Source organism: Trypanosoma cruzi, genomic scaffold (assembly GCF_000209065.1).
Source record: "Trypanosoma cruzi strain CL Brener 1047053517067 genomic scaffold, whole genome shotgun sequence".
NCBI lineage: Eukaryota > Euglenozoa > Kinetoplastea > Trypanosomatida > Trypanosomatidae > Trypanosoma > Trypanosoma cruzi.
In genome coordinates, this window is record NW_001849473.1 from 141,727 (window position 1) to 152,956 (window position 11,230).

The 11,230-nt window shown below is 52.8% G+C and overlaps 3 protein-coding genes and 2 pseudogenes across 3 annotated transcripts, besides 13 other annotated features; all 5 read left to right on the forward strand.

The window, feature by feature from the left end:
* On the forward strand, positions 1–392 carry Tc00.1047053503783.17 (mucin TcMUCII, putative; the record flags this gene model as incomplete). Its single annotated transcript, XM_801589.1, has 1 exon — positions 1–392. A coding segment is annotated over one exon (392 nt), but the record flags the coding sequence as incomplete, so codon positions are not given.
* Positions 1–802: a sequence feature (heterozygous, non-Esmeraldo-like haplotype).
* Positions 168–280: a microsatellite.
* Positions 661–733: a sequence feature (T-rich).
* Positions 803–1,535: a sequence feature (haploid, Esmeraldo-like haplotype).
* On the forward strand, positions 936–2,021 carry Tc00.1047053503783.34 (annotated as a pseudogene).
* Positions 1,536–1,845: a sequence feature (areas not merged during assembly with more than two copies in the genome that could not be assigned to a particular haplotype).
* Positions 1,846–2,711: a sequence feature (haploid, Esmeraldo-like haplotype).
* Positions 2,281–2,304: a microsatellite.
* Positions 2,712–6,443: a sequence feature (areas not merged during assembly with more than two copies in the genome that could not be assigned to a particular haplotype).
* Positions 3,425–4,993, forward strand: Tc00.1047053503783.50 (annotated as a pseudogene).
* Positions 6,444–6,733: a sequence feature (heterozygous, Esmeraldo-like haplotype).
* Positions 6,734–7,440: a sequence feature (areas merged during assembly that could not be assigned to a particular haplotype. This can correspond to areas where the two haplotypes were merged or to regions with more than two copies in the genome that were merged during assembly.).
* Positions 7,007–7,030: a microsatellite.
* Positions 7,217–7,861, forward strand: Tc00.1047053503783.70 (mucin TcMUCII, putative; the record flags this gene model as incomplete). The annotated part of the gene is made up of 1 exon (XM_801587.1): positions 7,217–7,861. The coding sequence occupies one exon, from the start codon at positions 7,217–7,219 to the stop codon at positions 7,859–7,861; it is 645 nt and encodes a 214-aa protein (XP_806680.1).
* Positions 7,441–11,230: a sequence feature (heterozygous, non-Esmeraldo-like haplotype).
* Tc00.1047053503783.80 (mucin-associated surface protein (MASP), putative) lies at positions 8,409–9,959 on the forward strand (the record flags this gene model as incomplete). The annotated part of the gene is made up of 1 exon (XM_801588.1): positions 8,409–9,959. One exon carries the CDS (start codon positions 8,409–8,411, stop codon positions 9,957–9,959), a length of 1,551 nt encoding a protein of 516 aa, XP_806681.1.
* Positions 10,227–10,254: a microsatellite.

Here is an 11,230-nt window from a genome sequence, read left to right on the forward strand (position 1 = left end):
AACAGGGAACAAATACCAGAGAGAGACAGCGTGTAACCGATAACTTGCCAAAATCAGATGAGACGGCCGCCGCGACAGAGAAAAAAGGCAAGAACGGTACGACAGGGACAGAAGCTGACAAGAATACATCCACAGAAAATACGGATAAGAAATACGAAAATCCTTTCACGACTACGACGACCAGTACGACTACAACAAAGGCACCAACCACCACCACGACAACCACTACAACACAGGCACCAAGTACGACGACTTCAGAGGCACCAACCACGACGACCACCCGCGCACCGTCACGTCTTCGCGAAATCGACGGCAGCCTCAGCAGCTCTGCGTGGGTGTGTGCCCCGCTGCTGCTTGCCGCATCCGCGCTGGCGTACACCACTGTGGGCTGAAGAGGTGTGTAGGCTGTGCGTGCCAGCACTCGATCACGGGGACTTGTGAGCCTCATTTTTTTCCTAAGTAATAAGTAAGAAATAAGTAATGATTGTGTTTTGCTTCATTTGCTTCTGCTGCCGTGCTGTGTGCTCCGCGTTGTGGCTCCCTGTATCCGTCACGTTGAACGCATCCCAGAAACACTCATATGCACGACACGCATGCAACTGTTTGCGTGGACGCAGGTTTGTGGGTGGTGCATGCGCACTGGAGCCATACTGTGCAGCTTTTTGTTTTTTGTGTTTTTACTGTTTTGCTTTATTGCGTTTTGTTTAATTTTTTTATTTAATTGTTTTGTTTTTCTTGCTGAATAATTGCTGCGGGGCTGTTTTTGTGCGTTTTCCCTCCCACTGATTCCAACTGTCTCATGCTGTGTGCGTGCTTCTGTAGGGATGCTGCCTTCATTTGTCATTGTGTGGTGTAACTTGTCTCTCCTTTTCCTTTCACTCTCCGCTGAATGGGGAGTTGGTTTGTGCTGAAGGCTGCACGCAAGTGACAGGAGTGATGATGATGATGACTGGCCGTGTGCTGCTGGTGTGTGCCCTCTGCGTGCTGTGGTGCGGTGACGAGGGTGTGGGATCTCCTGCTGGTGGTGCTGGCGGTTTCTTGGGAATGGTGGTAAAGGTGCTGTGGGGTCAACTGATAATTCAACGTCAGCACCAGACAGCTCAGATCTAACAAAAGGTTTGCCCAAAGTTAATCAATCAACAGAAACATCTACAGGAAAATCTTTGGAAGTAAACGAAGTTAATGCTGAACAACAGGATGTTGCTCCTGGAGTGGAGGATGAAGATGGAAGCCTTTCAGAACATTTAGAAGAATCATTAAAAGATGATCCAGATCAAGGAAAAACAAAGCCAGAAGTACAAAATAAAGGACAGGAAGGAAGACAACCGCCACAATCGCAAGTAACTGTACCACAGCAACCGCAGCCACTATCGCATCAGTCACAACCGCTGCCGCCATCAGCGCCGCAGCCACACACTCCTGCTTCAGAAAAGGGTGAAGGTGTTGGCGAGAACAATACGGGTGGAGAAGGTCAGTCCTCATTGAGAGTAGAAAATAAGGGAAACGAGGATCCAGAGAACTTCGGGAAAGAAGACTCATTAGATGATACAGGTAAAGAATCAGAAAACAGTGAACAGGTTCAAAAGACAGTGCCAAACACAGTACCGCCGGAGCACAAAACCCAAAATGGAATGTTAACTCCGGAACAAATGACGAATGAAAGCCAAAGCACGGATACATCCACGAACCTACCCGAACTACAAAAGGAAAATAAAGAATATCCTGCCTCTACGGAAGTTGCGGCGCAGAGTACATCAACTGGCAGTCAAGAACAAGAAGCTGAGCCATCTACAAGCGAAGAACCTTTCCCTTTTGAGGAGGAACACTCCACAGGGACGAAGACAACCGAGGATGCTCGAACTCCGGATGCTGCGGCGACAGAAAAAAGCCAAACCGGCGATAATGAAAAGGTTGGCGACAGTGACGGCAACACCGCGGTGTCCCACATAACCTCCCCTCATTTGCTTCTTGTTGTTGTTGCGTGTGCGGCTGCTGCGGCGGTGGTGGCCGCGTGTGAGTGAGGGAGAGAGAGCCGTGCACCGCCCGCACACACACTCGTCCTTCTCTCTCTGTGTGTGTGTCCCCTTGCATGGACTCTCGCCCTCACCTCATCCCACGAAACACACACATAATGTGCCCATTGTATGTATTGCATGCACACCCATGCAGGCCCGTTGGTGCTCTCTTTTGCACGACACGCACCGCTGCCGTCCTGCCTGGCTGCATGGGCGGAGCACCGTAACTGTTTCTGTTTTGTTTTTATTGCATTGAGTGGGCGACCTCTCTCTCTCTCTCTCTCTCTCTTCCTGTGTGTGTGTTTTGCTTTACGGGAGCAATGAGAGTGTGTGCGCTGGTCGTCCCACGCTTTGGCTTTTTGTTTTTTCTTTTGTTGTTTTGTGGTTGAGAGCACCCATTCCGCAAGCTGCGTGTGTGTGTTTGTGTGTGTGATGATATGAGTAATTTGCGTGTGTGTGCTATCCTTCTATCTCTGCCGTTGCTTTATTTGGACTCTCTTGTGCCGCACAGCTGCTCTGCAAGTATAGGCGCTGCCAAACACACAAGCAAATGTACACACACGCCATGTTGCACACACGTGAGCAGCCCCTGCACTGCTAGAGGAGCACTCGGGGCGCTTTGGAATGTCGCAGCGGGCACAATTGGGCTCGGTGCGTTGGCGTCTGTGGCTGCCTTTGTCGACGCTCCGATCCGCTCTGTTGGAAGTGCCGGCGGGGTTGTGGGATGACGGGAGAGCAACGGCAGACACGGTGACCTCAACGCAGTGAGCTCACAGTAACTTCCTCGGCCAGTGGCAGTGCGGATGGAACTGCCATAATGATCGCACCGCCGGCACGCTTGTTGTCGAGTTCCCCGAAAGGAGAGCAGTGAAAGAAGGTCCGTCCGCATGACTCTTTGCATCTCCGCCTCAGGGCTGCGCATCACAATTGGGGTTGCCGTGCGGTTATGCAACAGGGTATGATCTGCTGGGAGAGCGCGCTGTGCGATGCTCCTGCACCTGTGACTGGTGCTGTGCCGTTGGCGGATGTTGAGTGGCCGATCATACAAATATTGCGACACCACGAGGAGAGCAGACCAAACACTCCGCGTGGAGGGAGCGTTGCGGCTGGTGAGGACTCTGTGCGACGGTGATGGACGTTCTCTCGACGGCGGATTGACGGTCAGTTCATTTGGTGGAGTCGTTGCGCATGCCGTGTGTATGGCCGCCTCTGTGTTTTCCTGTTGCTCCGCTGCGTGGGCCGCATTCTGACGCATTACTGGTCCCAAGCCATTTTGTTTTTCTTTACTCTTCTTTTTCCTTTTGCTTTTCTCTCTTCCCACATCCAGGCTGCGCTACTGCTACTGCTGCTACTCACGCGAAACCAACAAATGCAAATTACTCAAGTCATGCGCCAGCCACGACACGCCACGCCGCTTCTCCCATTGGTGGTGTTGCTGCTGATGGGCTGCGCCAGTGGGTGTATTGCCGCCGCTCCCGCCACACAATACCGCTTTGGGTTTGACGTGATGATGAGGAGGAGCGGCCGGCTGCCGACTGCGGTGGTGCGTGAGGTGCCGCGCAAGGGACAAGGCGAGATGCAGGCTTACACCGTTGCCACACAGGATGACGACAGTGGCTGGGAGCCGATCCGCATGGCGGTGTCCACGGAGGATCTGGAGAGGCACGAAGAAGAGGAAGAAGTACTGCGAAGAGGGAGAGGATGAGTGCTACAACGCCTTGGGGCACAGGGTGTCATGCAAAGCAGAGCATTTCCTGACGGAGGCAAAGAAACAATTGTACACTTGAAGGATTCTTCCCGGTGCCGTCAAACTGCACACTGAGCGACTAATTGTGAAATCTACTGGCGGGACGATAACTGTACCGAGGGCTATGAATGGACCGTGCAGCCACTTTACGGTTCCTACCAGACAAAAGAGTGACGGTGTGCCGAATGCAGATTTTATCATCTACGCTGCTGCTAGGCCATCAGGCACGGATAGCAGGGCTGTGTGGGCGGCCACGTGTAACACACTGACAGATCTTCGACCCTACATTGGCGCCATGAACTTTGACCCGAAGTACATGACTGACACGGCGTGGAGCGTTAGCGTTGCCGCACACGAAATTGCGCATGCACTTTGGTTCAGCCAGGAGAGCATGAGAGAAAAGAGTCTGGTGAAGAAGCGAGAGAGAAGTGTGCGTGGGAAGCACCGCAGGATGGTGGCAGGGAAGCACGTTCAGGAGAAGGCGAAAGCGCACTTTGGTTGTGACTCTCTCGAGGGCATGGAGCTGGAGGACGAAGATGGCCCTCGGGAAAAAGCGATCCTTCACTGGAAGGGACGCCACGCGCGGGACGAGCTGATGGCCCCCGCAGTCGGCGCCGGCTACTACACGGCTCTGACGATGGCGTTTTTTGCGGATATGGGATAATACCGCGTGAATTGGAGCATGGCGGAGCCGATGAGCTGGGGCCACCGCAGTGGCTGCGACTTCCTGGTCAACAAGTGCAATACAACCGATAATCTTGCCGCCAAGTATCCTCACATGTTTTGCGATGCTAAAGACACAGAGACACTTCGCTGCACCTCTGACCGCCGTCACGTTGGGACGTGCACCGCAAGCATCGTTGAGGACAAGCAGAGTCTGGTGCATAAGGACGTTTGCCCTGTTGTTTCTTCCGAATTTCACGAAATATCGTCTGGGACAACGTACAGGACGTGCTCGGACGAAAATGTGGATTATCTCCGTGGGTCGCTGACTGGCGGCGAGTCGTGGTGCCTGGACGCGGAATTACTGGAGACGAAGGATGGTGATGGCCATAAAAGCGTCAAGGGAGTGTGCGCGCAGGTGTCGTGTGAGGATGGCACAGTGAAGGAGAGGCACCTCGGCAGCAGTGTTTTTCAGCCTTGCCCTGAGGACACTGATATCCCAGTGACGTTGAAATATTTTCAGAAGGATGGGAAGATTAAGTGCCCCATGTACGGCGAGGTGTGCACCATTGCCGCCAACGGCAGCAGTCTTGTCATTCCGAGTGCGTTGGTGAATGGACAGGGTGACGAGCAAGAGGAGGAAGCAGAAAAGTCTGCGGTTGCTTCAGGGTTGCCTTCTCCGGAGGATACTCGTCCACAGTTGTCTCCTGTGGCGTCTGGTGCCTCCATTGAAAAGGAGCCTCCCGGTGCTTCGGCTGCGGGTGTCGCTGGTGGTGGCCTTCATGCCGGTCCGAGGGGTGATCCGGGGGTGCGGGCCGAAAGTGAGGACAACACTCAGCGGCGAGGGAGGAGACCTGGCAGTGGAAGCGAGGGAGCCAACAGAGCCTCCGGCCCCGACGCTTTTTTTTTTTCGCCATCACCCGGCGAGGACGTTGCACGAGCGGAGGGCGACCCGCGGGCGGATTGCCCAGCGGTGATTCCCAGTGCCTCCGCGCCTGCCACTCCGATTCCGTCCGTCAACAGCGACGATTTTCAGGCGATACCCGATGCGTTGGTACAGCAGGCCGACAGTGATTGTTGTGTGGCTGCTGCTACTGCTGGCCTCATTCCCTTTGTGCTTCTTGTTGTGGTCGCTGCGGCGGTAGTGGTGGTGCCTCTTTGAGCAGCCGCGGCGGCTGGGCGCAATCAAACTGCGGCAGGGCGACACTATTTACTTTGCACATTGGCCCCGCACTTAAGATGTGCAAAACCGTAGCAATAACGCTATAATACACTCACTGCATTCCCCGTGTCCTTCTTTGCTTGCGGGTGATGGGCAAAATGACCGGTCTTTCATTGCATTGTTTGTTATTCTGGGAAAAGGTGTTTTTTTTTTTATTGCTTAGAGGGTTTAACTTTCGTGAAAACTGTGTGTGAACGAAGTAACATGGAGAGAAAAGACATTTCCCGGCACCACATGTATACACGCGTTTTTTGTTGCGATTGGGACGAGGGGAAATCACCGTACTCTAATCATGAGTAAAAAGTAAAGGAAATGTGTTCCAATGGAGGCGGGGTCGTGCCAGTAGCTGTTTCTCTGAAGGACAGGGACGACTGCCTTTGCCTCCGTAATTGGTGCATGCGGCTTTATCTTTTACGCTTTTGCTTGGGTTTGTGACTTTGCTTTTTTTTTTTGTGCGTCATTGCGAGAATGTGGGCCTCAAATAATTTTTGTGCTTCGGCTTTTAATCTGTATGCGTCTTTTTTGTTTTTCTGCCTTCCCGATTTTTTGCATCCGTTTTTGATTGGCTGTGTCTGTTTCGGGTGCTCTGCTGCACTTTGGGTAGTGTGTATTAATTCCTTCTGTCCCTGCTGTTCTGATTGTGAGAACACGCTGTGGGTCAGGGTGCATGGCTCCGTGGTTGCGTTGGGGCAGCCCCGACAAGACTGCCAACGTGTGGCTCTCGGGTATCTCGTTGAGCTCTTTTCCGTCTCCTGCGCGATGGACTCCCATCGTCGGCGCATCCTTTCGTGCAGTGGCGTCGGCGCAACAAGGTGGCAGTTTTGTTGCTGTTGCGGCTTCAGCTGTTTTGTGTTTCCCTCTGGTATTGTGAGGTGCAGGTGTCGGATGTGGCGGCAATGAGCCGAGCATAAGGAGGAGGAGGATGGTGCGTGCGTGCGTGCGTGAGGGCCCTGCGGTGTTGGAGCGGTGCGCACTGTTTGCGGGCTTGATGCGTCCCTTTGGTGCATGGCGTGACTTTGTGTGCCCTCCTCGCCGTGTGTGGTGCCAGCCGGCTCTTCACGATTGTGGCAATGGCGTGTTGACAACTGTGTTTGGGTTGGCGTTGGCTGTTCCACCCTCTGGGGCTACGAGGGCGAATGTGTCACGATGAGCGACACCAATCGCGCACGACGCCTGGTCTGCAGGCAAGTGACGCACCGATTGTCGACGCGGCGCGGCCCTCTTGTCTTTTTCGTCCCTCTGGTAGCCTACAGTCTGATGTCTAGCCGTAGTGTTCTCCTCTTTTCTCACTCCTTTTGTGTGCGACCGCATGCACTGATCACAACAATTGTACAATATAAGTATTACGGAGTGCAGGTTTGTGTGTGTGTGTGTGTGTATGTGCCTGTTGCCGCGGATTGGAGTGTGTGTCGTGCGTGGTGTGCGGCGTACGGTGCATGCCTGGCTGCTGCCCTCTCCTCATGTGGTGTGCCCTCCGTGTGTGTCTGCCGCACCTCTCGTCTCCCCTGTTGCTCTCCATTTTCCTCACTGTGCAGATCAGCTCCACACCACTGAACGACCACACTCACGATGATGATGACGTGCCGTCTGCTGTGCGCCCTGTTGGTGCTTGCCCTGTGCTGCTGCCCGCCCGTGTGTGTGAAGGCTGACACTCAGGCGGTTGTTCAAGAACCTTCGAAGAGCACGACGACGAACACGAAAACACAGGCACAAAAAAATACGAAGAATACTATACCTAAAGCTGATGTAGACGCCAACAGTCGTTCTTCTATTTCAGAGTCAGGACTACAGGTGGGAGATGAGTCAGGGTTGCCAGGTACGGGGGCCACTGCGGGACAATCAGAAAATAATGCGCCAGAGACACCAGGCTCTACCGGTCCGGAAAAGCAATCAAATGAAGTTTCCAATGCAGTACAGACAAAAGGTACGAACAGTGTGACACAGCCACAAGGTGGCACGAAACCATCCACGGAACAAGCAAATCAGGTCGCCGAATTTGGTGCCGCGACGACCACGACGACCACTACACAAGCACCAACGAAGTCCACTACAACACAGGCACCAAGTACGACGACTACAGAGGCACCAACCACGACGACCACCCGCGCACCGTCACGTCTTCGCGAAATCGACGGCAGCCTCAGCAGCTCTGCGTGGGTGTGTGCCCCGCTGCTGCTCGCCGCATCCGCGCTGGCGTACACCACTCTGGGCTAAAGATGTGTGTGGGCTGTGCGTGCCAGCACTCAACCACGAGTATTTGTGCGCGTCTACTGTGGTCCAATGTAAATAAATAAGAGAAAGTAATGGTTGTGTTTTGCTTCATTGGCTTCCGCTGCCGTGCTGTGTGTTCCGTGTTGTTTTCCACATTTATCACGTTGAACGCATCCCAGACAGACTCATATGCACGACACGCATACAACTGCTCGCATGGACGCATGTCCGTGTGTGAATGCATGCACACTGGAGCCATACTGTGCAACTCTTTGTTTTTTGTGTTTTTACATTTTTTACTGTATTGCTGTTTGTTTACCTGTGTTTTGTTTTTAATTTTTTTTTGCTCATTATTAATTGCTGCGGGGCGTTTTGTGTGTTTTTGCCCTTTCACTGATTTCAACTGCCTCATGGTATGTGCGCTGCCGCTGCTGGGGTGCTGACATTTGTTGCTGTGGCGTGGCTGTGTGACTTGTCTCTTTTTTTGCTTTCACGCTGCGTTGACGGGGAGTTAGTTTGTGCTGAAGGCTACACGCAAGTGACAGGAGTGATGGCGATGATGATGACTGGCCGTGTGCTGCTGGTGTGTGCCCTCTGCGTGCTGTGGTGCGGTATTGATGGAGTTGCTGAGACCGAGGAACCTGTAATTGGAGTGGTGCCCGGTGTGGATGAGTATTTGGTTGTGGAGTGGCGCTCTCAGCTGCGGAGTGAATGCGCGGAGAAGGCCGGCAGGAGGACTGGAGGCAGGGCAAATCCGTCCGCCGTTGAGGAATGCGTGCGTCAGGGGATGGAGGGTTTGCGTACATTTGTGGATGGCCGTCGCCGTTGGAGGCGTCAACAGTTCGCCGTGGCGGCTGATGATGATGGTTCTGGTAATGATGGCAGAAATTCCGTGTCCTCCCAAAAGGCTGTGTCAGTGACTGGCACTGTTTTGCCGGATGATCCAAAATTGAAATCACCGATCGCTCCAGGGCCAGTACTGGCGGATACAACAACAGGAGGAGGGAATTTACTGATTCCCGCAGGGTCTCTTGAGACGGCAAAAAACAAAAATGGAGAACCATCAAAGGAAACGGATAAGGGGGAAAAGCCGACGGTGGAAAACAGAAGTCATGAAGGTACCAATGGTGACGAACAAGTTGACAATGCAGCCATCGGGAATCCAAATGAAGACCCAGAAAACAAGAAAGGTGAAACGCTGCAATTTGGGGAAGAAATTGTGAAAAACGAAGAAAATGAAGTGAAAAATGGATTGGAAGAGATCAACACGGAAACGGATGAAGAGAACAGAAATAAGGCCGCTGAAGATCCCGAGGGAGATGATGAAGTCACTGTACTTTCATCTGGTGGCCAATATAATGAAGAGGGTGAAAGACAGACGGAAAAAGATTCAGGAAGCAATAAAAAAGGAAACGAAGTGAACGGGGGTGGTGCTACCGACGGTATATCTGCCGTAGTACCTTTAGTTCTTCAGCCTGCTTCCCCTGTTGACGTTACTGATCGTCGAAATCTTGAGAAAAAAAATGATGGCGACACTGGGGGAAAACGAGACGCCGGAAGAACGCAAACGCAAGAAGCAGCAGTACCATCACAGGCAGAGAAGTTAGCAGCAGAACTAATTACCGAAGAAGAAGCAGCCGAAACAGAAACAGGAACCCCGGGGAAAAAGACGCAACCAGAAGATGCAGGAAAAGAACAGACAACCGTTGGAGCAAAATCAAATCCAGAAACACCTGCCGCGGCAAAGGAGGCAAACAACAAAAAAGAGGTACCAAAAGAAGAGGAAGATTCAGGAAAAGCAACAACAAATGAAAATTTTGACAAAAAACGAACAGCCGGAAAGGACAATGCCCACAATGAGGCAGAAACCACAATGCAAGAAAATGAAAACGAAGTGGAGAAGGCAGAAGGAACACAAGCAGAAGCCGAAGGAAATGAAGAGCAAACCGGAAAAAAAGACTTTGCAGACAAAGACCTTAAACTGAATGGCACGGCAATTAATGCCGACAGTGACGGCGGCACCGCTGTCTCCCACTTCACCACCTCCCCTCTTTTGCTTCTTTTTGCGTGTGCGGCCGCGGCTGCGGTGGTGGCCGCGTGAGAGTGGGTGAGAGAGAGCCGTGCACCGCCCACACACACACTTGTCCTTCTCTCTCTGTGTGTGTGTCCCCTTGCATGGACTCTCACCCTCACCTCACCCCACGAAGCACACACATAATGTGCCCATTGTATATATATGCATGCACACCCATGCAGGCCCGTTGGTGCTCTCTTTTGCACGACACGCACCGCTGCCGTCCTGCCTGGCCGCATGGGCAGAGCACCGTAACTGTTTTTTGTTTTGTTTCCATTGCATTGGGTGGCCGACCTCTCTCTCTCTCTTTCTTTCTCTCCCTGTGTGTGTGTTTTGCTTTACGGGAGCAATGAGAGTGTGTGTGCTGCTCGTCCCACGCTTTGGCTTTTTCTTTTTGTTTTTTTCTTTTATTGTTTTACTTGTGTTGTGGTTGAGTGCACCCATTCCGCGTGCTGCGTATGTGTGTTTGTGATGATATGAGTAATTTGCGTGTGTGCTATCTGTTTTTCTGTTTCGTTGCTTTCTTTGGACTCTCTTGTGGCGCACAGCTGCTCTGCAATTATAGGCGCTGACAAACATACAGACACATGTAAGTACAGTCACGCCATGTTGCAAACGCTTTGGGGCTGTGTGAACGCTGAGAAGGCGTGCACACACAAGATGGTGGCTGGGGCTACCCTTGCGAGAAGGGAAGACGTGAGCCCGCGATTTGTCTTGTCGAGGTGTTGCTGTCGTTATTTTGGCGGCGTGCAGCCAGTGAGTGGTGTGGCATTGAGGGTGCCTGGGACGAGTGCGGATTTCTTCCCGTCCAGCTGCTGCGCGTGCCGATGTGTCTTTTTTGCTGTCCATCGGCTGAAGAGGGATTCTCCGGCTGTGCGGAGTGATGTGCGCCGGCGGTTGAGAAGCGGGTGCGCTGGAGGAGAGAACAATGAGATGACTAGCGGCAGGACTTGGGCTGTGCAAAGGACGGTCGTGCTCTCGTGCCTCCCGCTTGTTGTTTGTTTGCTTGTTTTTTTGTGAGGGCGCAGCTCGGTGTGTGCTGACGCGTGAATAACGACACACCCGCCGTGACTCCTGCTGCTGGTGGTGACAGCCGTTGTGTGTTCCCGGTGCGCTGTTCATCCATCTCCTGTTCCGTGTGTCTGTGTGCGTGAGTTTTTGTTGTGGGGAGCGACTGCGGTGCGGATGATGATGCCACTCACTGTGGATGGGTGGCGGTGCTCACTGTTTCATTCTTTTTTTATTGGCATGTTTTCTCTATTTCTCTCTCAATCGCTCACGCTAGGAGGAAAACAAGC